The sequence below is a fragment of the Oncorhynchus clarkii genome, chromosome 1 (genome assembly GCF_045791955.1).
Source record: "Oncorhynchus clarkii lewisi isolate Uvic-CL-2024 chromosome 1, UVic_Ocla_1.0, whole genome shotgun sequence".
Lineage (NCBI taxonomy): Eukaryota > Metazoa > Chordata > Actinopteri > Salmoniformes > Salmonidae > Oncorhynchus > Oncorhynchus clarkii.
Genome location: NC_092147.1, coordinates 17,667,905 through 17,695,889, shown reverse-complemented (window position 1 = coordinate 17,695,889; position 27,985 = coordinate 17,667,905). Strand labels below are relative to the sequence as shown.

The window sequence follows — 27,985 nt, the reverse complement described above, 5'->3', positions numbered from 1 at the left end:
GCAGGTGTTTCTTACAAATTGCACTGTTTTTTATTGCTGTTTTTTTGATCATCATAAAATAGGAATGCAGGTAGATTTGGGATTTTTTACAAATTTCTGGACGTTAAGAATCAAATGAGGTATGAAGTGAAATAGTTAATTGGTTTTAGGTAGATATTTCTTTGACCAGACACACTGCAAGGTCTCTACCATCAGCCCCAAGTTTCAATTTGACCACTTTGGTATGACAGGTACTGACTTGTAATAAAACAATGTTAATAATTCCATTCAACCAGTGTAATTGTATCATGTTTTCCCATAAAATAAAATGTGTTCATTTGAAAAAGAAACTGACTTATTTCAACAAATTTATTTATTTTTGATGTCATTGTTGCAAGAATCAAGTTTTTGTCGATCAGGTAAAACACAGTTAAGAAAGGTAAAACAAAGGTGTTGGACAAAGAGTCTCAGAAATGGGAGAGTTCAATTCAGTGCACAGTTAAGCATAGTCTGCTTCAATAAATACAAATTCTAAGATATGTCCCACACAGCTTTTTCCGTTGTGTAGATAGGTGAATCTCACCAGTCCATTTGCCTTCACTGACTGCAGGAGTGACATGGCATGCAGTATGTAAATATACCAAATACAGCACTCAAGCACCGTCTCCTCATCTCAAGATCAAAGACTGTCAGGGATATAGACGACACAGATCAACACATTACCAGACTCCCTTCGAAGGTCCAATTCGATCTAACAACACGTCATGCCTTTCTTAACACTTTAGTTGTTGATAAGCAGAGCAAGGGGGGATTTGCACATCGATGTGGAGCTAACCATTTTGCAATAGACATGTCCAGATAGATGGAGGCAGAATCGTGTTGGTAGACCAACACTGCATACATCTCATTAACATTTGTGTGAGGGGTGGGCCTAATTTTTTTCACATTTTAAAATCTAAACTGTCACATAGTAACACTAGTAAACAAATGTGTCACAAAGGGGTGAAACCCCAAAATGATACATTTCCATTCTATAACCGTACTTACTCTTATGGCAATAGGAAGTTTAGGGGACACTATCATTCTTATTCATACATTTATTTCATTAGTTCAGTCAAGGCCATGAATCATGTTATCGACACACTATTCAACATTTAATTTAAACAATAAGAAAACTAATTTGGGTTAGAGAGAGAAAAAAAAATAAAAAATCTAGTCATGATGACCAAATACATTGACCATCCAAACAAATATTACCAAGTCTCACTACTGCTACTCCATAGCTGCCCAAGAAGATGACCCACTGACGTTTGGCAAAATTCACACTATAGGGCACTGAGTGAGCCGTGGATTTAGAAATGCCCAATCCCGCATCAACCCCTAGTCCCTCCCTACTTATGCATGTGTAGAACGGAGAGGATTGGTTGGGTATAAGCTGGTGAAAATCGCACTTAGCCGATCAAAGAGCCAGGTGATGCTATTACCATATTGACACCTATCGAATTATCTCAGATCATGGGGGAAATAGCGGTTAATGTGGGACTGGGTTTACGAGGTGGTAACGTTTGACATCTGTTTTCAGGAGGACAGGAAGACTAAAGGAACCGACTAAATGACTAAACTTGGCAGAGAGAAATGATTCAACATGTTTCATTTCCAAAGAGGGAAAAAGGCAATATATTGGGTGGTAAAATGTTTTTATATCATAAGAGCTGCTTGGTCCGCCCCCGTTTTGTTATTGGCTAGAACTCGTTGTCGCTGTGAGGAGAGGAGGAGTCTGGAGGATAGTAAGGGGAGGGGCTTAATGCTGCTTGGTCTTGGGTGCTGTGATTCTGCGCACCACACTGTAGAGAACTCCAAAGTGCTGAAGAGAGAAAAAAGCGAGAAACATTATTAACCCCTAAATAACAAGGTAAGCCGGCTGAGAAGACGGCAGTCATCTGATTTACAACAATGACCTAATTAGGAGTTACAGGGGGGAGGCTAGGTCAAACAAATGACCATACATCAAAATAACATTAGTGACCATCAGAATGGCGATGTTGGATCAATACATACCTGAATGGCCAGATATATCACTCCGAGGTAAGCTGCGATGCAGACCGCCAGAAGCAGGTCAAAGATGGCTGGTTTCACCCTGTTAGGAAAGCAAAATGTGACACAAAAGCAAGCTGAAGAGGTTTGAAGTGAAAAATCAATAAGCTATCGCTCTATTGCACTAAAGAACAGCACTGTGAGGGCTAAATAGAGTGGGCAGCTATCACCTACCTGTAAGCATTCATGGTCTGTTTGAGCTGATCATAGAAGACAAACTCTGGGTCTCTGAGAGGGAGAATACAGATGACATCTGTCACTGAAACTTCAACCATTAACTTTCATATGGTCATTGGATCAATAAACAACAGTAAATAGAAAGTGTACAACTCTCATTAAAATCCCATCCGTCCCAGACAATTTATTCCATACAAATCGTCTTCTACAACACAAGTAAAGGAGTGGTTCTGTCACAGTTTTGAACACTACGAGAGGGTGGATCAGCTTAATATTGCGGAAAGAATGTTGCTTCCAATGTAATTGTCTGCATCATTCCCCGCAAACCCTTCCGCCGATCCCCCAATTGGAGTAAACTAATAAACACTTCTGCTTCTACCTTCAATCCATACATCTTATACATACTCTACAGACAGTCTACTTTACAATAGTTCTCTCTTGTTTGTTCTTAGTTCTTCCTCTATTTCTGATGTCCATCCAGTTTGATGATTTCTATTTGTAAATATGCTATTTCACAACAGTTCCGAACCTATATACATTTTACAGATCCCGTATGTTTTACATTGTTTATCTTGTTATTAGTCCCACCCTTCAGCTCCACTCAACCCCTCCCATCTGTCTCTCAACATCATCCATTTCAGATTTCTACTTGCCATATACTGTATTTTTCAACTGTGCTGTGATGCTTCACAAAATAATTGAACCTTCCTATTCTCATAGCTTCTACAGATTGTAAATTAAAAATAAACATTTTTGCTAAAATAATTATTATATTATTGATTGATTGACTATGGCTTTTCAAAATCACCCAGTATTGTTATCTGTAGTGTTAGTTCTAGGCAAATGTTGCAATTCTTCAGCCATTCCTGGACCTGTGACCAAAAATGAGCTACATATGGACAGTACCAAAATAAATGATCTAATGACTCTGCCTCCTCACAGCAGAATCTGCAGAGCTGAGAAGATTGTATCCCCCATATATATATATATATATAACATTCTATTAGTTGCAATTTTGTACAGTAATTTATATTGAACAATTTGAAGTTTTGAATCCGGCGTTGTTTTGCGTATCAATTCATAAACCATGTGCCATGGAATGGGTACATCGATAATCTCTTCCCAACTATTTTGCAATTTATATGGCACAGCTGTCAGTTTTTTGGTCCTTAAATTAAATTGGTATATGTTTTTATTTATCACACTTTTCTTCAACCATTTAAGTTCTTTAATACAGGGCCGACATACAAGTTCCTTACCCTTTTCCCCTTCTACTTGCCTCTTCCATTTTTGTGGTAATGCTGCAATTAATTGGTTGTAATTTTGGGTAGAGCAGACATTTCCATATGTCTGTGTTAGCTGCATGTGCAACATAACTCCACCAGTCCTATTTATGATATCATTCACTAAAATTATACCTTTTAAAAAAAAATGATTCGATAAATACAGTCTTTTTGTCAATTAGTATATTTGAATTTAACCACAATATTTGTTGTACTATTTGTTCCATCCTTTCAGGTGGATTAAACTGAAATGGCAACCAACTTTCTAAGGCTTGTTTAAAAAATAAAGATATTTTGGAGATTATTTCCTTTTCAAACAATCGAAAGTGAGCAGGTGTAATCTGAATAAAGGGGAAAAGGCCCTTCCTGAATATAGGATGACACATTCGTACCAATTGACTAGAGAACCAGTATAACTTTTGTATGACTGATGCCTTTAGTGAGAGGTCTAATGCTTTAATATTTAATCATTTCTGCCCACCGAATTCATATTAGTTATATAAATAGGCCCTTTTAATTTTATCTGGTTTGCCGTTCCAAATCAAATTGAATATTTTATGTTCATATAATTTAAAAAGCAGGTCACTAGGTGTAGGCAAAACCATAAGCAAATAGGTAAACTGTGATATAACTAAAGAGTTAATCAGGGTGATTCTTCCACAAATAGACAGGCATTTTCCTTTCCATGGTAGCAAGATCTTATCTTTCTATAAAAATGTATTGGAGTGAGATCATTTCTTTCCTTTGGGATTTGTATACCGAGTATGTCTACATCTCCGTCAGACCATTTAATTGGTAAACTACATGGTAATGTAAAATGTGCTTTTTTTTAGTGATCCAATACGTAATATTTATCATAATTTGGTTTTAATCCAGAGAGAATAGCAAAAGTATCTAGATCCTCTAAGAGGCCGTGGAGAGACTCCAATTGTGGTTTTAAAAGAAAACATGACTCATCAGCGTACAATGACACCTTAGTTTTTAGGCCACGGATTTCTAATCCCTTAATATTATTGTTTGATCTAATCTTTGCAGCTAACATTTCGATGGCAATAATAAATAGATATGCCGATAGTGGATGTTTAAAACTTTCTGAGATGTAGCCATTATTTACTATTTTACACCTAGGGTTACTATACATAACCTTAACCCATTTTATAAGAGATTCCCCAAAATTGAAATATTCTAGGCATTTATATATAAACTCCAGTCGTACTTTATCAAAAGCCTTTTCAAAATCAGCTATGAAAACCAAACCTGGTGTCCCCGATATTTCATAGTGTTCTATTGTTTCCAGTACTTGTCTTATATTATCTCCAATGTATCGTCCATGTAAAAAACCTGTCTGATTAGGATGAATAATATCGGACAATAGTTTTTTAATTCTATGTGCCAAGCATTTTGCTAGGATTTTTGTATCACAACACTGAAGTGTAAGAGGTCTCCAATTTTTTAAATGGACTGGATCTTTATATATACCACTTGGGTCCTGTTTCAGTAATAATGATGTCAGACCTTCTTGTTGCATGTCTGATAATCTACCATTTATATAGGAGTGGTTAAAACAAGCCAATAATGGTCCTTGTATACTTCCACTGGTATGCCATCCAGCCCTGGAGTTTTCCCATCCTTAAAGGCCCCAATTGCCTCAAGCAGTTCCTCCTCTGTAATTTGGCCTTCACGTGAGTCTTTCTGTACAGATGTTAATTTTACATTATTATTAGGAAAAAAATCCATACAATTAGTTTCAGTTAGTGGAGATGGAGGAGTCTGAAATGAAAACATATTCTTAAAGTACTTTACTTCCTCTTTCAAAATATAATTTGGTGATTCATGCGTGCCTCTGTCATTTGTAACAAGTTTTAATACATTTTTTTTGGTAGCATTTCTATATTGAAGATTGAAAAAGAATTTGGTGCATTTTCCCTCATATTCCATCCAGTTCTCTTTACTTTTATAATATATTACACTGGATATTTCTGGAATAAGTTCCTCCATTTCTTTTTGTTTTTCCTCTAACTTATTCTGTGCCTCTATAGTACCGTTTTTATTGCTATCTAACTGTACTGTTAGTCCTTCAATTTCCTTTGTTAATATGGACTCTTGATCTAAATTGCTTTTGTTTTATAGATGAGTACTGAATTGCATTGCCTCTAAAGGCACATTTAAAAGTGTCCCATACAGTAAGGGTATCTGCTGTACCTATGTTATGTCTGAAAAGGTCAGTTATAAATTATTCTGTCCTAGTTCTAAACAATTTATCATCTAGTAGGCTTTGATTAAATTTCCAATATCCTCGCCCACGTGGAAATTCTGTAAGAGTAATATATATGCCAATAATGTGATGATCCGACCGCATTCTGTCCCCTATCAACACTTTTTAAACGTTTGGTGCCAGAGAGAATGGTATAAGAAAGTAGTCAAGGCGACTAGCTTGATTAAGACTCCGCCATGTATATCTCACTAGGTCAGGGTATTTAAGTCTCCATATATCCACTAATTCCAATATATCCATGACATTCACTACGAGCGGTCTTAGTGGCTTTGTGATTCCTCCCAAGGCATACACGGCAGAACCACTAGCGGTGACCAGTCTAGAGGACCAGCGACACCTTGTATTAGCCGTAGCACTGTGGTCAGTGACTGGTCACCTCTTGTCAGCCTTGACGTAGTGCCTGCGGACGTCCTTCAGGTAGTGTCCCAGGTGGTACTCCAGGGTGCTGACCACGCTGCTGTCTTTGTCCACCAGCTGGGCAGCCCGCGGCTGGGCTGTCAGCCAGTCCACCACTGACGACAGCTGCTCCTCCTGCACCTGCTGGACACAAACACACACTCATCATCAGTGGTCTTATAGTACACACCTTGATACACACTTGTCTTGTTAAGACACACACATCGTGACCCTGACTTTAACGGTCCATGCTATGACAAAACTAACCACACAAACTAGCCTAAGAGTCCTGGTATGTAGAGCAGCCTTCAAAGACGCTTGGTAAAGGTCACATCAGAGACAGCCTGAAAGGGAGGAGACAGCAGGGTACAGTCACATTCAACCACTCACCATTTGTTCAGTGAAGATCTGCAGGTCTCCTGGAGCACCCTGGACAGACACACACACACACACACACACACACACACACACACACACACACACACACACACACACACGAGAGAGAGAGAAAGGTCAAACCTGCTGTACAGTTCAAAAGGTCAACTTAAAGCAACATGAAAAATATTGACTTTCATTATATAACTTTGAATAATGAAACGTCCTATATTGTACATATCTTTACCTTCTCTGTGAGGTTGTAGATTACTCTCGCCAGTGACTCTGCAATCAGCTTTGTGTTCCTGCTGAGCTTTCTCAGATCCACATACGGTCTGTAACAGTAATTCACAGTTAAATTAACCAGCAATCAGGAGCAGCTCAACTAAGAAAAAAAACTAATGGAGGAGAATGGAAGGGGAGCAGACAGTCCACTGGGCTGGGAGGAGGGGAGATGGCAGTGATGAGGTTGGGAGGATAGACGGTGCCCTACGGCGGGATGAAGGTGTCCAATCCAAAATCAACCCAGTAGCCCAGTGTTTCTTAACCTTTTCTATTCCACTTACAAGCTATGTTCCATCCTCCTGGAGGTACCGCTAACAGTAAAACACAGTATTCGTGTCAGTTAAGCATCTCAGAGACCAATAGCTCCACCTTCCTGTGAAATCAGATTTCTACAAGTCCCACATCTACGGTCCCAAAGGCAGGGGTGGGGCAATACGGTCCTGGAGGGAAGCAATGTGTGCAGGCTAAAGTGTGCAGGCTTTTGTTCTAGCCCAGCACTTACACACCTGATTCAATTGATCCTATTGAGCAGTTGATTATTATATTGAAAAAGGTGTGTTAGGTGAGCTGGGCCTAGGCAGGGGTTGGGGCTTGTGGTGTGGTTTGGGGTCGGCAGGGCAGAATGGGGGGGGGGGGGGGGGGGGGGGGGGTGTAGCAAGACAGTGGCGGGCGACAGGCGGTTGGATGCTTGGTCGGACTGCAGTAATAAACCCACCCAGCAGGGGGCTCTCCCACTCCGTGGCGAGAAGAGGGGGACACTGACCGCACGTCCATGATGCTGGAGCGCTGTGCCTCACGGTGGCTGTTGAGGTGGGACAGGGTGAAGGCCGGCAACCGGCGGATCCCGAAGCGCTCGTGCTCCCACGCCAGCGTGTCGTCTGCCAGGTTGATCTTCTTGTGCACCATGGAGAACTTGACCTCTGGGTACTGGCTGGATGCCACCTGAGAAGAACACAGAGGAGGTTAGAGGTCAGGAGAACTTAACCTAATGAGAACAGTAGGGATGTGTTATATGTGGTCAATATATGTTAGTTTGTATCAGTGGTGTGTATCATATGAATTTCAATACTAAAAAACTGTGTGTGGTGAGTGTTCCGTCGTGGTCCTTACAGTCTCCAGCTCTTTGAGCAGGGCGTACTGGGTGGTGCCTTCTTTAGGTGGTTTGGACACATGGAGGTGCAGACTGTCCCCGTTCCCCAGGGTGTCCAGACACAGCACAAACGCCACGTTGTCCTGAAGCAGACTGGAGTCTGCAGAGAGAGAGGGAGGAAAGGATGGAGGAAAAGAGAAACTGTTTAAACTGCAATTTGAACATGTACGCCCATTGTTTTGCATGCAGGACCACAATTGAACAAGAATTGTTGCCGGTATCACGTTTAATTTCCATTCATTTGCAGTGTGTACTCTACAGGTGTTCTCTACAGTGTCCCACTGTGGCAGTCATAATACCTGTCCAGTAACTGAGTCTATAGCCTTCTGAGCTTAGTGTACCTGTATGATCCAGGTTGTCCTCCAGCCATCTCTTGGTGCCTTGGTAGTTGAATTTCCCTCCTCCAGAGACAAAAAACAGGAGGTTGTATCTAAGAAGACAACAGGTGTGTTAGAAATGACAGGAGAGTACATTCTTATTAATGTGGATGTTCACTGGCCTCCATTAGATCAACAGACTTGTACAGTCTGGTAGCTACATGTTGGGAATTCCAAACATAGAATATCAGAGGAGAAAAGGCTAGTCAGTTGCAATAGTATTTCTGAATTCAGAGGTCATGAAATCTGCAACAAGTGGCTGACTTGTCTTTACCTGTCCTGTACTTTTGCTTCCTGACGACTGCACCCTTTTCCCCTACCCGCTCTATGGTAGGGTGGGGCTTCTTGCTCTTTTGTTCCTTTTTACTAGTGATATGCAAACAGCCCTTATGCAGAGTTAGCAGTGGTTGCTGGTTAGCATTTTGTTTCTGTCTGTATGGAGAATAAGTTGATACCAGAGTTCACCTAACACCATGGAAAATTGGCAGTGTGCCTTAACGCCCACAGATTTACATTAATTTCAAATCAAAATGTATTTGTCACGTGCCGAATTCAACAGGTGTAGTAGACCTTACAGTGAAATGCTTACTTACACACCCTTAACCAATAATGCAGCTAAGAAAAATAATTATTAAGAAAAGTATTTATTAAAATAAACTGAAGTAAAAAAAGAAATAGATAAAAAAGAAAATAATTAAAGAACAACAAAATAACAGTAGCGAGGCTATATATAGGGGGTACCGGTACAGAGTCAATGTGCGAGGTCACAGGTTAGTAGAGGTAAATGAGGTAATATGTACATGTAGGTAGACGTGACTATGCATAGATAATGAACAGAGTAGCAGCAGCATAAAGATGGGGGTGGGAGAGGGGAGACAATGTAAATAGTCCAGGTGGCCATTTGATTAATTGTCCAGCTGTTGTGTCTTCGGGCAAATTGAATGATGGTATTGGAGTCGTGCTTGGCCATGCAGTCGTGGGTGAACAGGGAGTACAGGAGGGGACTAAGTACACACCCCTCAGGGTCCCCAGTGTTGAGGATCAGCGTGGAAGACGTGTTGTTGCCTACCCTTACCACCTGGAGGGTGGCCCGGAAGCTCAGGATCCAGTTGCAGAGAGAGGTGTTTAGTCCCAGGGTCCTTTGCAAAGTGATGAGCGTCGTGGACACTATGGTGTTGAAAGCTGAGCTGTAGTCAATGAGCAGCATTCTCACATACAGTTGAAGTCTGAAGTTTACATACACCTTAGCCAAATACATTTAAACTCAGTTTTTAAAAATTCCTGACATTTAATCCTAGTAAAAATTCCCTGTCTTAGTAGGTCAGTTAGGATCACCACTTTATTTTAAGAATGTGAAATGTCAGAATAATAGTAGAATGATTTATTTCAGCATTTCTTTCTTCCATCACATTCCCAGTAGGTCAGAAGTTTACATACATTCAATTAGTATTTGGGAGCATTGCCTTTAAATAGTTTATTGGGTCAAACTTTTTGGGTAGCCTTCCACAAGCTTCCCACAATAAGTTGTGAATTTTGGCCCATTCCTCCTGACAAAGCTAGGGTAAAACTGAGTCAGGTTTGTAGGCCTGTCTGCTCGCACACACTTTTTCAGTTCTGCCCACACATTTTCTACAGGATTGAGGTCAGGGCTTTCTGATGGCCCCTTCAATACCTTGACTTTGTTGTCCTTAAGCCATTTTGCCACAACTTTGGAAGTATGCTTGGGGTCATTGTCCATTTGTAAGACCCATTTGCAACCAAGGTTTAACTTCCTGACTGATGTCTTGAGATGTTGCTTCAACATATCCACATCATTTTCCTCCCTCATGATGCCATCTATTTTGTGAAGTGCACCAGTCCCTCCTGCAGCAAAGCACCCTCACAACATGATGCTACCACCCCCGTGCTTCCCGGTTGAGAGGGTGTTCTTCGGCTTGCAAGCATCCCCCTTTATTCTCCAAACAAAACAACGGTCATTATGGTCTAAACAGTTCTATTTTTGTTTCATCAGACCAGAGGACATTTCTCCAAAAAGTACGATCTTTGTCCCCATGTGCAGTTGCAAACCGTAGTCTGGCTTTTTTATGGTGGTTTTGGAGCAGTGGCTTCTTCCTTGCTGAGCGGCCTTTCAGGTTATGTCGATATAGGACTCGTTTTACTGTGGATATAGATACTTTGTACCAGTTTCCTCCAGCATCTTCACATGGTCCTTTGCTGTTGTTCTGGGATTGATTTGCACTTTTCGCACCAAAGTACGTTCATCTCTAGGAGACAGAACGCGTCTCCTTCCTGAGCGTTACGACAGCTGCATGGTCCCATGGTGTTTATACTTGCATACTATTGTTTGTAAAGATGAACGTGGTAACCTTCAAGCGTTTGGAAATTGCTCCCAAGGATGAACCAGACTTGTGGAGGATAACTTTTTTCTGAGGTCTTGGCCGATTTCTTCTGATGTCAAGCATGATGTCAAGCAAAGAGGCACTGAGTTTGAAGGTAGGCCTTGAAATACATCCACAGGTACACCTCCAATTGACTCAAATGATGTCAATTAGCCTATCAGAAGCTTCTAAAGCCATGACATAATTTGCTGGAATTTCCCAAGCTGTTTAAAGGCACAGTCAGCTTTATGTATGTAAACTTCTGACCCACTGGAATTGTGATACAGTGAATAAGTTAAATAATCTGTCTGTAAACAATATTGTTGGAACAATTACTTGTGCCATGCACAAAGTAGATGTCCTAGCCGACTTGCCAAAACTATAGTTTGTTCACAAATTTGTGGAGTGGTTGAAAAACTAGTTTTAATGACTCCAACCTAAGTGTATGTAAACTTCCGACTTCAAATGTAGGTGTTCCTTTTTTCCATTTGGGAAAGAGCAGTGTGGAGTGCAATAGAGATCGCATCATCTGTGGTTCTGTTGGGACGGTATGCAAATTGGAGTGGGTCTAGGGTTTCTGGGATAATGGTGTTGATGTGAGCCATGACCAGCCTTTCAAAGCACTTCATGTCTACACACGTGAGTGCTACGGATCGGTAGTCATTTAGGCTGGTTGCCTTGGTGTTCTTTGGCACAGGGACTATGGTGGTCTGCTTGAAACATGTTTGTATTACAGACCCGGTCAGGGACAGGTTAAACATGCCAGTGAAGACACTTGCCAGTTGATCAGTGCATGCTCGAAGTACACGTCCCGGTAATCCGTCTGCCCCTTCGGCCTTGTGAATCTTACTCACGTCGGCTACAGAGAGTGTGATCACACAGTCATCTGGAACAGCTGATGCTCTCATGCATGCTTCAGTGTTGGTGGTCTCGAAGCGAGCATAGAAGTATTTTATCCTGTCTGGTAGGCTCGTGTTACTGGCCAGCTTGCAGCTGTGCTTCCCTTTGTAGTCTGTAATAGTTTGCAAGCCCTGCCACATCCGAGGAGCATCCGATGAACCATCTGTTTGATGGTTCATCGAAGGGCATTGCGTGATTTCTTATTAGCGTCCGGGTTTGAGTCCCGCTCCTTGAAAGCGGCAGCTCTACCTTTTTAGCTCAGTGTGGATGTTGCCTGTAACCCATGGCTCCTGGTTGGGGTATGTACGTACGGTCACACTGTGGGGATGATGTCATTGATGCACTTATTGATGAAGCCAGTGACTGATGTGGTGTACTCCTCAATGCCATCGGAAGAATCGCGGAACATCTTCCAGTCTGTGCTAGCAAAACAGTCATCTGACCACTTCCATATTGAGCGAGTCACTTGTACTTCCAGCTTTTGTTTTTGCTTGTAAGCCAGAATCAGGAGGATAGAGTTATGGCCAGATTTGCCAAGTGGAGGGTGAGCTTTGTACGCGTCTGTGTGTGGAGTAAAGGTGGTCAAGAGTCCCCCCCCCCCCCTCTGTTTGCACATGTAGCATGCTGGTAGAGATGAGGTAAAACGGATTTAAGTTTCCCTGCATTAAAGTCCCCGGCTACTAGGAGCACCGCTTCTCGATGAGCATTTTCTTATTTGCTTATTGCCTTATACAGCTCGTTGAGTGAGGTCTTAGTGCCAGCATTGGGTTTGTGGTGGTAAATAGACAGCTACGGGAAATACAGATGAAAACTCTTGGTAAATACAGTGTATGTGATCTACAGTTTATCATGAGATCATGAGCAAAACATCAAGACTTCCTTAATATTAGATTTCATGCACCAGCTGTTATTTACAAATAGAAACAGACCGCCACCCCTTGTCTTACCGGAGGCAGTAGTTTTATCTTGCCAATGCACCGAAAACCCAGCGAGCTGTCAGCCTCGACTCAGTGAAACATAAGATATTACAGTTGAATGTCCAGTTGGTAGGATAGTCTTGATCGGAGGTCATCCATGAGGCTAATAGGACTGATGGTAGAGGCGGATTACTCACTCGCCGGTGCATGCTTACAAGGCACCCCGACCTACGTCCCCGATATCACCGTCTCTTCTTCGTGTGAATGATGAGGATTTTGGCCTTGTTGGGTGTCTGAAGTATATCCTTCACGTCTGACTCATTAAAGAAAAAATCTTCATCCAGTACGAGGTGAGTAATCGCTGTCCTGATATCCAGAAGCTCTTTTCAGTCATAAGAGACAATGGCAGAAACATTATGTACAAAATAAGTTACAAAAAACACGAAAACACACAGACAATAGCACAATTGGTTAGGAGCCTGTAAAAACGGAAGCCATCTCTTCCAGCGCCATCTGGAGATCTGGTTCCTCAGCACAAACTGCTCTCACTCCTGGGTGTTTAGAGTACACTTCTTCTAGAAATCGACAAATACCCTCTAAGAACCACATCTGTTCTACTTTATTATTACAAGTACTACTGAAAAGCATTTTAAACACAAGGTCTCCATCTTCTGAATATTGTATGAGGTTTATTCTTACATTTGTACGTTTTACACATTTTCCGCGGCTGTGGGTTCCTAGATGCCGGAAGGAAAGGTGTGGATGGTTATAACCTTGTAAGAAGCCTGATTTCTCAGGGGGGCTGGGGATGTGTGTTGCTCACCCAGCGTGTGTCCTCTTGTAGGTGTAGAGTCTGGAGAAGAGCCTGGCTAACTCCAGCAGCATAGACACCCCACTGCCGTTAGAGTCTGCTCCATAGGACAGCCACTGGACAGGACAACACCACAATCATACAGAGAACACATTTACTTAGCATCTTCACTTCTAGTGGACTACTATAAGAATATTTTAAGATTAATACACAATGCAGAAGACTAAAATGTCAAGAGGACTAAAAGTCAATAGAGTACTAACGATCAATGGAAATAGAGTATTTTCCGTAATAGGGAATTAATGAGTAATGGGTCAGAGACATGAGAGGAATTTGTCTATACATTGAGCCTGAAATAGGATACTTGTTATTTGACTATTGGCCCAGTTCTATTGCAAGAAATTCTAATTGGTCAACCACTCTGCTAGGGTTGGGTAATAAAACTACATCCTGTCCCTTTGTTCTGTGGAAAGAATCACTGAGGACAGGGGAGAATGAACATCTACCTCTCAGCATAACATCTATGATTTGTCCTCTTTGAATAAAACTATTTTTCTCCCCCTGATTTGCTTTGGGGTTTGTGTTATTGAAGAGGACAACATATGCTAACACCACAATGCCGCTATATAAATCGATCAATAAAAAACATAATTCAGAAGCACCCCTAGACATTTTCCATATTTTGTTATGTTACAGCCTGAATTTGAAATGGACTACATAGAGATGTTTTGTTACTGGCCTACACACAATACCCCATAATATCAAAGTGGAATGATGTTTTTAGAAATGTTCAATTCATTAAAAATGAAAAGCAGAGATGTCTTGAGTCAATAAGTATTCAACCCCTTTGCTATGGCAAGGCTAAATAAATTGTGGAAAGATTTGCTTAGCAAGTCAAATAAGTTGCATGGACTCAGTGTGTGCAATAACAGTGTTGAACATGATTTTTGGATTACTTACAGTTGAAGTCGGAAGTTTACATACACCGTAGCCAAATACATTTAAACTAGATTTTTCACAATTCCTGACATTTAAACCTAGTAAAAATTCCCTGTCTTAGGTCAGTTAGGATCACCACTTTATTTTAAAAATGTGAAATGTCAGAATAATAGTAGAGAGCATGATTTATTTCAGCTTTTATTTCTTTCATCACATTCCCAGTGGGTCAGAAGTTTACATACACTCAATTAGTATTTGGTATCATTGCCTTTACATTGTTTAACTTGGGTCAAATGTTTTGGGTAGCCTTCCACAAGTATCCCACAATAAGTTGTGAATTTTGGCCCATTCCTCCTGTCAAAGCTTGTGTAACAGTCAGGGTTGTAGGCCTCTTTGCAAGCTTTTTCAGTTCTGCCCACACATTTTCTATAGGACTGAGGTCAGGGCTTTGTGATGGCCACTCCAATACCTGGACTTTGTTGTAATTAAGCCATTTTGCCACAACTTTGGAAGTATGCTTGGGGTCATTGTCCATTTGGAAGACCCATTTGCGATCAAGCTGTAACTTCCTGACTGATGTCTTGAGATGTTGTGTCAATATATGCACATCATTTTCCTTCCTCATGATGTCACCTATTTGGTGAAGTGTACCAGTCCCTCCTGCAGCAAAGCACCTCCACAACATGATGCTGCCACCCCCGGGCTTCACGGTTGGGATGGTGTTCTTTGGCTTGCAAGCCAAACAGTTCTATTTTTGTTTCATCAGACCAGAGGATATTTCACCAAAAAAAACAATAATTGTCCCCATGTCCAGTTGCAAACGTCTGCGTGGTCCCATGGTGTTTATACTTAGCCAGCAGCATACCACCCTGCATACCACTGCTGGCTTCCTTCTGAAGCTAAGCAGGGTTGGTCCTGGTCAGTTTCTGGATGGGAGACTAGATGCTGCTGGAAGTGGTGTAGGAGGCACTCTTTACTCTGGTCTAAAAAAATATCCCAATGCCCCAGGGCAGTGATGTGTAGGGTGCTGTCCTGTGTAGGGTGCTGTCTTTCAGATGGGAAGTTAAACAGGTGTCCTGACTCTCTGAGGTCATTAAAGATCCCATGGCACTTATCGTAAGAGTATGGGTTTTAGCCCCGGTGTCCTGGCTAAATTCCCAATCTGGCCCTCAAACCATCACAGTCACCTAATAATCCCCAGTTTACAATTGGCTCATTCATCCCCCTCCTCTCCCCTGTAACTATTCCCCAGGTTGTTGCTGCAAATGAGAATGTGTTCTCAGTCAATTTACCTGGTAAAATAAGATTCAAATAATAATACTTGCGTACTATTGTTTGTACAGATGAACGTGGTACCTTCAGGTGTTTGGAAATTGCTCCCAAGGATGAACCAGACTTGTGGGGGTCAAACTTTTTTCAGAGGTCTTGGCTGATTTCTTCTGATGTCAAGAAAAGAGGCACTGAGTTTGAAGGTAGGCCTTGAAATACATCCACAGGTACACCTCCAATTGACTCAAATTATGTCAATTAGCCTATCATTTTATGGAATTTCCCAAGCTGTTTAAAGGCACAGTCAACTTAGTATTTGTAAACTTCTGACCCACTGGAATTGTGATACAGTGAATTATAAGTGAAATAATTTAGTCTGTAAACAAATGTTGGAAAAATGACTTGTGTCATGAGCGAAGTAGATGTTCTAATCGACTTGCCAAAACTATAGTTTGTTAACAAGAAATTTGTGGAGTGGTTGAAAAACGAGTTTTAATGACTCCAACCTAAGTGTATGTAAACTTCCGACTAAAACTGTATCTCTGTACCCCACACATACAGATCATTTTAAAGTCCCTCAGTCAGAAACTAATTTCAAACACAGATTTAACCACCACGACCAAGGAAGTTTTCCAATGCCTAGCAAAGGTGGTCACCTATTGGTTGATGGATAAAAAAACAAAGCAGACATTGAATATCCCTTTGAGCATGGTGAAGTTCTTAAAATTTGGATGGTGTATCAATAAACCCAGTCACAACAAAGATACAGGTGTCCTTCCTAACTCAGTTGCCGAAGAGAAAGGGAACCGCTCAGGGATTTCACCTTCAAATCAAACTTGATTTGTCACATGCGCCGAATACAACCTTACCGTAAAATGCTTACTTACTTACAAGCCCTTAACCAACAGTGCAGTTCAAGAAGAGTTAAGAAAATATTTACCAAATAAACCGAAGTAAAAAATTATTAAAAAATACAAAATAATGAGGCTATATATAGGGGGTACCGGTACCGAGTCAGTGTGTGGGGGTAAAGGTTGGTTGAGGTAATTTGTACATGTAGGTAGGGGTGAAGTGACTATGCAGATATTAAACAGCGAGTAGCAACGGTGTACAAAACAAATAGAGGGGAGGGAGGGGGGGTGTCAATGTAAATAGTCCAGTGGCCATTTGTTTAATTGTTCAGCAGTCTTATGGCTTGGGGTAGAAGCTGTTAAGGAGCCTTTTGGTCCTAGACATGGCGCTACGGTGCCACTTGCCGTGCGGTAGCAGAGAAAACAGCCTATGACTTGGGTGACTGGGGAGTCTGCCAATTTTATGGGCTTTCCTCTGACACGGCCTATTATATTGGTCCTGAATAGCAGGAAGCTTGCCCCCCCCCCCCAGTGATGTAGTGTCAGATGCTGAGCCATTGCCATACCAGGTGGTGATGCAACCGATCAAGATGCTCTCGATGGTGCAGCTGTAGAACTTTGATGATCTGGCGACCCATGCCAAATCTTTTCAGTCTCCTGAGGGAGAAAAGGTTTTGTTGTGCCCTCTTCATGACTGTCTTTGGACCATGATAGTTCGTTGATGATGTGGACACCAAGGAACTTGAAACTCTCGATCCACTCCACTACAGCCACGCCGATGTTAATCGGGGCCTTTTCCTGTAGTCCACAATCAGCTCCTTTGTCTTGCACACATTGAGGGAGAGGTTGTTGTCCTGGCACCACACTGCCAGTTCTCTGACCTCCTCCCTATACGCCATCTCACCGTTGTCGGTGATTAGGCCTTCCACTGATGTGTCGTCAGCAAATTTAATGAGTGACCCGCTCCTTGAAAGCGGCAGCTTTAGCTCGATGGCGGATGTTACCTGTAATCCATGGCTTCTGGTTGGGATATGTACGTACGGTCACTGTGGGGACGAAGTCGGCAATGCATTTATTGATGAAGCCGATGACTGAGGTGGTATACTCCTCAATGCCATTGGATGAATCCCGGAATATATTCCAGTCTGTGCTAGCAAAACAGTCCTGTAGTGTAGCATCTGCGTCATCTGACCACTTCCGTATTGAGCGAGTCACTGGTACTTCCTGCTTTAGTTTTTGCAGGAATCAGGCAGATAGAAGCAGGAGGATATAACTATGGTCAGATTTGCCAAATGGAGGGTGGGGGAGAGCTTTTTATGCATCTCTGTGTGTGGAGTAAAGGTGGTCTAGAATTGTTGCCCCTCTGGTTGCACATGTGACATGCTGGTAAAAATTTGGTAAAACTGATTTAAGTTTGCCTGCATTCAAGTCCTAGGCCACTAGGAGTGCCGTTTCTGGATGAGCATTATCTTGTTTGCTTATGGCCTTGTAGAGTTGGTTGAGTGCGGTCTTAATGCCAGCATCGGTATGTGGTGGTAAATAGACGGCCTCGAATAATAAAGATGAGAATTCTCTTGGTAGATAGTGTGATCTACAGCTTATTATAAGGTACTCTACCTCAGGCGAGCAATACCTTGAGACTTCTTTAATATTAGACATTGCACACCAGCTGTTATTGACAAATAGACACCGTAGCTTCTCTGTTCTGCCGGTGCATGGAAAATCCCGCCAGCTCTATATTATCTGTGTCGTCCTTCAGCCACGACTCAGTGAAATATAAGATATTACAGTTTTTAATGTCCCGTTGGTGAGATAATCGTAGGTCATCAATTTTATTTTCCAATGATTGCATGTTAGCCAGTAGAACGGATGGCAGTGGGAGTTTACTCACTCGTCTAAGGATTTTCAGAAGGCAGCCCGACCTGCGCCTCCTTTTTCTCTGTCTTTTCTTTACGCAAATGACGGAGATTTGGGCCTGTTCCCGGGAAAGCAGTATATCCTTCTCGTCGGACTCGTTAAAGGAAAAAGTTGCTTCCAGTTCGTGGTGAGTAATCGCTGTACTGATGTCCAGAAGTTATTTTTGGTGATAAGAGACAGTAGCAGCAACATTATGTACAAAATAAGATTTTTTAAAAATAAGTTAGAAAAAATGCAACAGTAGGTTAGGAGCATGTAAAACGTCAGTCATCCTGTTCGGCGCCATCTTATAGCCAATGGCCAACCTTGAGGCCAATGGTGACTTTAAAACAGTTACAGAGTTTAATGGCTTTGATAGGAGAAAACTGAGGATGGATCAACAATATTGTACTTACTCCACAACACTAACCTAATTGACAGAGTGAAAACAAGGAAGCCTGTACAGAATTAAAAAAAATCAAAAACATGCATCCTGTTTGAAACAAGTATTACTGCAAAAAAAAAAGGCTTTTGTGCTGAATACAAAGTGTTGTTTGGGGCAAATCCAATACAACAAATTAGTGAATACCACACTCCATATTTTCAAGCATAGCGGTGGCTGCATCATGTTATGGGTATGCTTGTAATCGTTAAGGACAGGGAAGTTTTCCAGGATAAAAAAGAAACGGAATGGAGCTAAGCGCAGGTAAAATCCTAAAGGAAACCCAGGTTCAGTCTGCTTTCCACCAGACACTGGGAGATGAATACACCTTTCAGCAGGACAATAACCCAAAACACAAGGCCAAATTCATACTGAAGTTGGTACCAAGGAGACAGGGAATGTTCCTGAGTGGCAGAGTTACAGTTTTGAGTTAAATCTACTTGAAATATAATGGGAAGACCTGAAAAGGTTGTCTAGCAATGATCAACAAACAATTTGACAGAGCTTGAAGAACTTTGAAAAGTATAAACGGGCAAATGTTGCACAATCAAGGTGTGGAAAGCCCTTGGACTTATTCAGAAAGAATCAGAGGTGATTCTACAAAGTATTGACTAAGGGGCATGAAAACTTATATAAATATGATATTTCTGTATTTCATTTTGAAAACATTTGCAAAAATGTCTAAAACCATATTTTCACTTTGTCATTATAGGGGATTGTGTATAGATAGGTGAGAAGAAAATAAGATAAATCAATTTTGAATTCAGGCTAACAAAATGTGGAATAAGTCCAGGGGTATGAATACTTTATGAAGGCACTGTAATAACGTGTATATTGAGGTGCATGAAGGGAGAGCTGGGCGTACCGGAGCCACACCAAAAGAGTCATAGTGAGCCACCAGGACGATGGTGGGCAGGTCCTCTCCTCCAGTTCCAGCCAGTCGCCCCTAGGAGAGGATGGGGCTACAATGATTAGACAACAGTATATTGTATTTAAATTTTATATATCAGTCCTAAAACATCTCAAAACACACTAGTACATTCACTGTCATCTTGTATGAAAGTAAAGAATGTACCTAAGGGTATGTCGAAACTTAAGACATATCAATGAAGTCAGGCACGGGAGGCCTCTCACAATGACTTCAACTAAAAACCATTATAAGGTGCCAGTCAAAAGTTTGGACAAACCTACTCATTCAAGGGTTTTTCCTTTATTTGTACATTGTAGAATAAGACATCAAAACTATGAAATAACACATATAATCATGTAGTAAAGAAAAACCTTTGAGTAGGTGTCCAAACTTTTGACTGGTACTGTATGTGAAACAAGGCCATTGACTGGTAGTGGCCGTATGCATTAAGGCTGGGCTCAATTTGAATTTAACGTATTCAGGAAGGGATTTGAATTTAACATTCAGAAATATAAAAACTTTTCAAATACATTTCTTCTACTTTTCAGTTTATTGAGAAGACATGAACAATAAAATGTAATTTTCTATTGAATTGCAACTTTAGTTTACTTCCTGAATGGACTGTCTTAATTTAGAGCTGAACACTTGATCCATCTCAGATGTCTCCTGATCCCCTACTGCATGGCTAAGCCCATTATTTCCCTGGGTTTGACATCTAGCTTAGTTCAAAACACACATGCACACACAAACACTTTCTATCTAGAATATCATTCGGAAAGTATTCAGACCCCTTTCCGTGTTGTTGCGTAACAGCCTTATTCTAAAATGTATTAAATAAGTGTAAAAAAAAAACAATCACACAATACCCAATATTGCCAAAGTGAATACAGATTTTTTAGAAATGTTGCAATGTATTAAAAACAAAAATACCTAATTTACATAAGTATTCAGACTCTTTGCTATGAGACCCGAAATTGAGCTCAGGTGCATCCTGTTTCCATTGATCTTCCTTGAGATGTTTCTAGTACTTGATTGGAGTCCATCTGTGGTTAATTCAATTGATTTGATATGATATATGATTTGGAAAGGCACACACCTTGACAGTGCAAGTCAGAGCAAAAACCAAGCCGTGAGGTCGAAGGAAATGTCCGTAGTGCTCCGAGACAGGATTGTGTCAAGGCACAGATCTGGGGAAAGGTACCAAAACATTTCTGCAGCATTGAAGGTCCCAAAGAACACAGTGGCCTCCATCATTCCTAAATGGAAGAAGTTTGGAACCACCAAGATTCTTCCTAGAGATGGCCATCCGGCCAAACTGAGCAATCGGGGGTAGAAGGGTCTTGGTCAGGGAGGTGACCAAGAAACCGATGGTCACTCTGACAGAGCTCCAGAATTCCTCTTTGGAGATGGGAGAACCTTCCAGACGGACAACCATCTCTCCAGCACTCCACCAATCAGGCCTTCATGGTAGAGTGGCCAGACGGAACCCACTCCTCAGTAAAAGGCACATGACAGCCTGCTTGGAGTTTTTCAAACTGCACCTAAAGGACTCTCAAACCATGAGAAACAATATTCTCTGGTCTGATGAAACCAAGATTGAACTCTTTGGCCTGAATGCCAAGTGTCACGTCTGGAGGAAACCTGGCACCATCCCTACGGTGAAGCATGGTGGTGGCTATATCATGCTGTGGGGATGTTTTTCAGTAGCAGGAACTGGGAGACTAGTCAGGATCGAGGGAAAGATGAACGGAGCAAAGTACAGAGAGATCTTTGATGAAAATCTGCTCCAGAGTGCTCAGGACCTCAGACTGGGGTGAAGGTTCACCTTCCAACAGGACAATGACCCTAAGCACACAGCCAAGACAACCCGGGAGAGGCTTCGGGAAAAGTCTCTGAATGGCTCAGCCAGAGTCCGGACTTGAACCTGATCAAATCTCTCTGGAGAGACCTGAAAAAAGCTGTGCAGCGACGCTCCCCATCCAACCCAAGAGCTGAGAGGACTTGAGACTGTAATCACTGCCAAAAGTGCTTCAACAAAGTACTGTTGGATTTAGGGTAAACCTTGAACATTGAGATACTAAAGACATGATAGATCCGAAGCAGTATATAAAGGAGTGAGAGAGACTTAGTTTTATGTCAGAAGTTAATGGTTCTCTGTAGAAAGACAGAGTGGCTGTGAAATGTGCTGGGAGTCACAGGAGTGCGATAGGTGATACGGGAGGACATATGTGGCTTAGGCGAAGGAGGGGTTTAGGTCAGGAGGTCAGGTCAGATCCCCTGAAGGGAGTAATAAGGGTTTAGTATCCGGTTATGCTCTTCCTGTGGAACCATAAGATGTAAGGATTGGAGAGAAGGAGGAGTGTCCAAAGTGCTTCCAGGAACAGGAACATGTTTTGTCTGAATACAGCGGTGTCGGCCCTTTAGGAGAACTAAACTTGGTTAAGCTTCTCAAGTGTCCGTGAGTTATTTACTCTGAAAAATAAGAACCTAACAGTACTTAGTAAAGGGTCTGAATACGTATGTAAATGTGATGTTTTTTATTTTGAATACATTTGCAAAAGTTTCAAAAAACCTGTTTTTGATTTGTCATCATGTGTGTGTAGATGAAGACATTTTATAAATTTTAGAATAAGGCTGTAACGTAACAACATGAGGAAAAAGTCAAGGGGTCTGAATACTTTCCGAATGTGCTATTGACTCGAGAATTACATAAGGTTAAGAAAACGAACAAGTTATCGGCTTATTAATACCTTTACACCCAAAGTGTGAGGCAGTGTGCTAATTAGAGTACTGGTCTACTGGTGGCCTAATAGACAGGTTGGTTGTTTAGCAACAAAACTGGATGCTTGAGCAAGTATGTGGCAAAACAGATGGGGTTGGCTTAGATTGTTGATAACATGTACACTATTTATTTGCCAATGTTTATTGAAAACATAATTAAAGTTGCACAATAAGCACTTGTCTCTCAAATCCATTGTTACAGTTGGTCAATGTTTGCCATATTAGCATAGACGTGACAGTCAAAACACCTCAAAACAAGACATGGTATCAAGAACAAGATCAAACAAGCTGAAACGTGCCACTTAAGATTCACCACATGGCAGTTTGTCATTGTTGCTAGCTATCTGGCCATCTAGAATCACAACAACACACAGCCTTCTGCCTATTTGAAGCGTGCGCATCATTTTGGTGAAGTTGTCAGCTAACCTATGATAACTCTTGGTAAATAGTATGCTCTACAATTTTTCATCTATATTTTTCGTAGCTGTCAATTTACCACCACTAACCGATGCTGGCACTAAGACCGACTGAACAAAATGTATAGGGCCATGAGCTAACAACAAAAATGCACATCCAGAGCCAGCGTTTCTCATGGTTTGTGATTTTAATGCTGAAACTGAAAAAACTATAGGAGGCGACAAAACTCTAGATCTCCTTTACTCCACACAGAAACGCATACAAGGCAAATTAGACCAAAACCTTATCCCCCTGGTTACAAACAAAAATTCAAACAGGAAGTGGTTTGATGAAGCAGATGCTAAGCTACAGGACTGTTTCGCTAGCACAAACTGGAATTTGTTTCGGGATTCATCCAATAACTCTGAAGAGATCATCACATCAGTCACCGGCTTCATTAATAAGTGCATCGACACTTATCCAGGACACATACTCAGAGCATGTGCTGACAAGCTGGAAAGTGTCTTCACTGACATTTTTCAACCTATCCCTAAGCCGGTCTGTAATATCAACTTGTTTCAAGCAGACCAACATAGTCATTGCGCCCAAGAACGCCAAGGTAACCTGCCTAAATAACTCACATCTATAGCCATGAAATGCTTTGAAAGCCTGGTCATTGTTGCCATATTAGCATAATATGGCAACAAAACACCTCATAACAAGACATAGTGTCAAGAACCTGAGTTGAGCTGAAACCATTATCCCAGGCACCCTGGACCCACTCCAATTTGCATACCGCTCCAAAAGATCCACAGACGACGCAATCTCTATTGCACTCCACACTCCTGTACACCCTGATCACCCACGACTGCGTGGCCGCGCACGACTCCAACATCATCATCAAGTTTGTTGAACGGCGGTAGGACTGATCACCGACGACAAGGCAGCCTTACAGGGAGGTGGTCAGAGACCTGGCAGTGGGGTGCCAAAACAACAATCTATCCCTCAACGTCAGCAAAACAAAGGAGATGATCGTGGACTACAGGAAACGGAGGGGGCGAGCACGCCCTCATTCACATCGATGGGGCTGTAATTGAGCGGGTCGAGAGCTTCAAGTTCCACGGTGTCCACATCACTAAGGAATTAACATGGTTCACACACACCCACACAGTTGTGAAGATTGCACGACAACGCCTCTTCCCCCTCAGGAGGCTAAAAAGATGTGGCATGAGGCCTCAGATCCTCAAAAATTCCTACAGCAAAATCACGGCTTGGTGCAGCAACTGCAAGGCGCTACAGAGGGTGATGAGTACAGCGTCCTGCCATCCAGGATCTCTATTCCAAGCAGTGTTAGAGGAAGGCCCCAAAAAATGTCAAAGCCTCCAGCCACCCAAGCTATAGACTGTTCTCTCTGCTACCGCACAGCAAGCGGTACCAGTGGACCAAGTCTAGAACCAACAGGACCCTGAACAGGTTCTATCCCCAAGCCATAAGACTGCTAAATAGCTAATCAAATGGCTACCCGGACTACCTGCATTTAGCCTTTTTTGCACTAACTCTCCTGGACTGAAAATGCACACACTGGACTCTACCCACACACGCTACATACGCCCACACACACACATAACACGCCTACACATGCATACTGACTCCACACAAACTTTCACACTCACCACATACGCTGCTGCTACGGTCTATTATCTATACTGTAGCCTAGTCACTTTACCCTTACCTATAAGTACATAGCTACCTCAATTACCTCTTACCCCTGCATAGACTCAGTACTGGTACTCCCTGTATATAAGTCATGCTATTTTTTACTCGTTATTGTTATTCACTGTGTATTTATTCCTTGTGTCACTATTTTAAGAGATGTATACAATTCATTCTGTATTGACCCGTAAGTAAGCATTACACTGTTAGTCTACACCTGTTGTTTACAAAGCACGAGACAAATACAATTTTATTTTATTTAACCTGTCTATATTTTAAAATATCACCAATTAACAGAAACTTGGATTAAATGTCACAATGCTACATAATCATTAAACGGCTACAGAACAGTGGTTTAACCATAAGGATTCTCACCTCTAGACTGGTGATGGCCCAGTCACTCACTGCCTTGCTCTGAGCCCCACTCGTCACCATCTGAAAGCCATTGGCCGTGGCTGTGTGTATCAGCACTGAAAAGACATGAGGAAAATGCATTAAAGCGCTAAAAAGAAATTCACTAGAAATAATTATATTTAACATGGTTTACACCAGGGCTATTCAACTATATTCTTATGGGGGCCTGATGTGAAAAATACATTTTCTACATGGGATTACTCTTCCTAAAACAGGTAGAAAAAACAATGCAAACGCAATTATAATCCTATGAAGCCCTTTTATTAAAATGAAATGTCGCTAAAAGTATATTTTAAGTGGTTTAAGATTAGCAAAATTATTTATTTTATAATGGAACATATTTGTACTTAACAGTTGACCCGCATCACATACATTTGTACTTTTCTGTCCGTTTTACATGTCCTTTTATACATGGTATATCTCACTTGACTAGTTTTTGCAGAGAAGTCTCTCGCTCCCCCCAGCATTAGTAGAGAACGGGTCCCTATAACAAACTGCACTTCCTCTATAAGATTTCAGTTTATCTAAAAACTTGTGGGAGTGATCTGTACTGATGAATTGAATATAGTTGCACAGTGTAGGCAGATGGAGCGTTAAGTTTGGGCTCAAATCAGAGGAGAAAATACATTTATTTTGAAAATATTTTTAAATCATTAATCATAACTGCTTTATCCATCCCCTGAAGTCCCAAATTAAGTCCATTCAATTGATTAAAAACAAACATCTGATACAAACTCCTTATCAAGCATTTTCGCTCGACATGCGTTGGCTTTCTTGTGGTTGCAATCGTGGAGAAAAGCAACTATTTCCTCCCTATGCTCACATAGGCTGCTCTCTCTCAAGAGAGAGCATTATTACCCTTGCTTAGCCAACGAAAATCATTGTGGTAGATGACGCTCAGCAGCCTACGAAACAAGCCATGTCGATCGGATAAAGTTTATGATAGCCAGAAGCGAGTCCATTGTATTTTTTTAACTCACCGCAAAGCACGCTCTGCTGTATCAGGCAGTGTAGTGATGTCATCTGCGGTGAAAGAGCCAATAGGTGGGCAGAAACACCCTGTACCCCTCTTAGCAGCTCTGATTGGCTGTAACTGGTATGTTGGATGATATTGATTGACAGCACTTAATGCGCGGGACTAAAGGAAAACAGATTCTCCCATTGGAGAATATTGAACAAGGGCTCCTTTTGGCACTAAATATTGGATTTTTGAAGGGATTTTTTAAACAAATCTTTTTTTTTTTTTTTATGTTCAGAATTTATCAAAGGGACATTCTGAGTTGACAAATGGGCCGGATATGGCCCGTGGGCTTCAAATTGAATAACCCTGCTTTACACAATTAAAAAAAAATCTCCTGTACCTTCGGCTGCAGAGGAGGACCCCTGGGAGGAGGAGGTGGTGAGGGTCTGTGTGTAGATGGAGAGCAGCTCATCATCCTCCAGTGCAAAGTACACTGGAACAATGGTCTCTGTGGCCAGCATCTCTGGCTCCAGCTCCATGAACTGCTACAATGTGGAGGAATACTGAATGACTGGTTATCATTCACAAGACTATTACACCATCAGAATGTGAACGTGAAACAGCATAACATTTTCATCTTTTGCCTACTTCACTCCAGCAAGTCTGGTTTTTTAAATTTATCTTTGAGTGGGTCACAACTGATAAGGAGGGAGTGTTGTGACCGCTGTTTTCTCTAAGTGTAACATAAACATACTTTACATGGACACAAACAGCTCTGGCTTTCAAGGAAACACAGGGCCTTGCCTCTTGATTTGACTTCCAGGGTTGTTTGCTGTACAGTTATAAACCCATTCATAAGGCATTATAATTCTTATTACCTGTACTATGTCCTGTGGCATGGTGGACATATTCTTGGGGAGAATTATGACCACAGCCCCAGCGGACTGGCGCAGGGCTTTCTGATATCTCTCATAGGAGAAGTCCACCAGCCGCATGATGACACAGCGGCGGCTTAGCACCTCCGCCTCCACTGTGCGGGCCTCTGTGTTCAATATGGCATTCCTGGTACCTGGGAATCACAAGTGGGATCAGATCAGTCGGGGAGAGATAAATGGAAACACCGTTCAGTGACTAACTAGCTGACATGATTGATGCAATGCTATAGTCTACTAACGTTAGCTATCACACAGCACATCGTATTCAAATTCTATGGTTTGAAGTAAATAAGACATGGTTATAACCTGATGGGGGTCGTGTGTTTATGGTTGTGGTGAGTGGCACTCCCTAGGGCTCTGAGGGTTTGTAGCTGCTCGCGTTACCTTTTAGGACAACTTATCATTGAAATGGTAACGATTGGTAGTTAAGATTAGCTAAGATAACGTGGTATTGACAGTGAATAACAACCATAACACTAACTAGCCCAGTGTATATACATATGAATAGGAGGAATGAGAGAGAGCTCTGCCGCATGAATGAAGGAGGACACGGGTTGACAGCTATCTTACGGCTAACAGCCGTTATAGCTAGCTTTTTAGATAGCTAACAGTCCCAGGCTAGCACGCTAACGTTGGCTAGCTAGAATTTTGCAGTGACAGACAGCGTTTACTTGACGAAATATATGCCTTATATCAGGATCGCTAACCACAGAACAGGATTACAATGTAATACTTGCACAATATACATAGTTAGCTAGCTATTTTAAATGCTTACCGTACGGTTGTCCCTGCAGGTCATACTGCTGCATGCGGTACACGGTGAATTCATGTGCCGCTTCGGTTGGAAGGGGTGAGACGAGAATCAGCACCGCAGGGATAAACACAATGAAAGTCAAGGGGAAAGATGACTTAAACATGTTATCGAACACCTCACTAGCCTCCTCAAACATCTTGACCTTAGTATTGAGGTCTAAACAAGAGACAATTGTAATCTGGGCAGTTTCTAGAACGATTCTAGTCTATGCACAAAGCGCAGCAGCAACCGACACAACTTACTTTTAATATGGCAAAAAGCTTGGCC

General features: G+C 41.7%; 1 protein-coding gene across 6 annotated transcripts; it reads right to left on the bottom strand.

Annotated features, from left to right (window-relative positions):
• Positions 1-337: 337 nt before the first annotated feature.
• On the bottom strand, positions 338-27,985 carry LOC139373585 (BOS complex subunit ncln). 6 transcript variants are annotated; one of them, XM_071114298.1, is made up of 15 exons: positions 27,680-27,985; positions 26,848-27,038; positions 26,370-26,514; positions 24,970-25,064; positions 19,660-19,740; positions 13,410-13,513; positions 8,356-8,444; positions 7,975-8,114; positions 7,580-7,806; positions 6,827-6,914; positions 6,595-6,633; positions 6,185-6,348; positions 2,248-2,301; positions 2,038-2,116; positions 338-1,843 (listed from the first exon to the last, which is right to left on the bottom strand). In XM_071114298.1, exons 1-15 carry the CDS (start codon positions 27,852-27,854, stop codon positions 1,781-1,783), a joined length of 1,734 nt encoding a protein of 577 aa, XP_070970399.1. In that variant the 5' UTR covers positions 27,855-27,985; the 3' UTR covers positions 338-1,780. The 6 variants fall into 6 exon arrangements, with proteins under 6 accessions (XP_070970399.1, XP_070970486.1, XP_070970677.1 ...); XM_071114385.1 differs by having other exon boundaries at positions 6,185-6,345; XM_071114576.1 differs by having other exon boundaries at positions 7,628-7,806.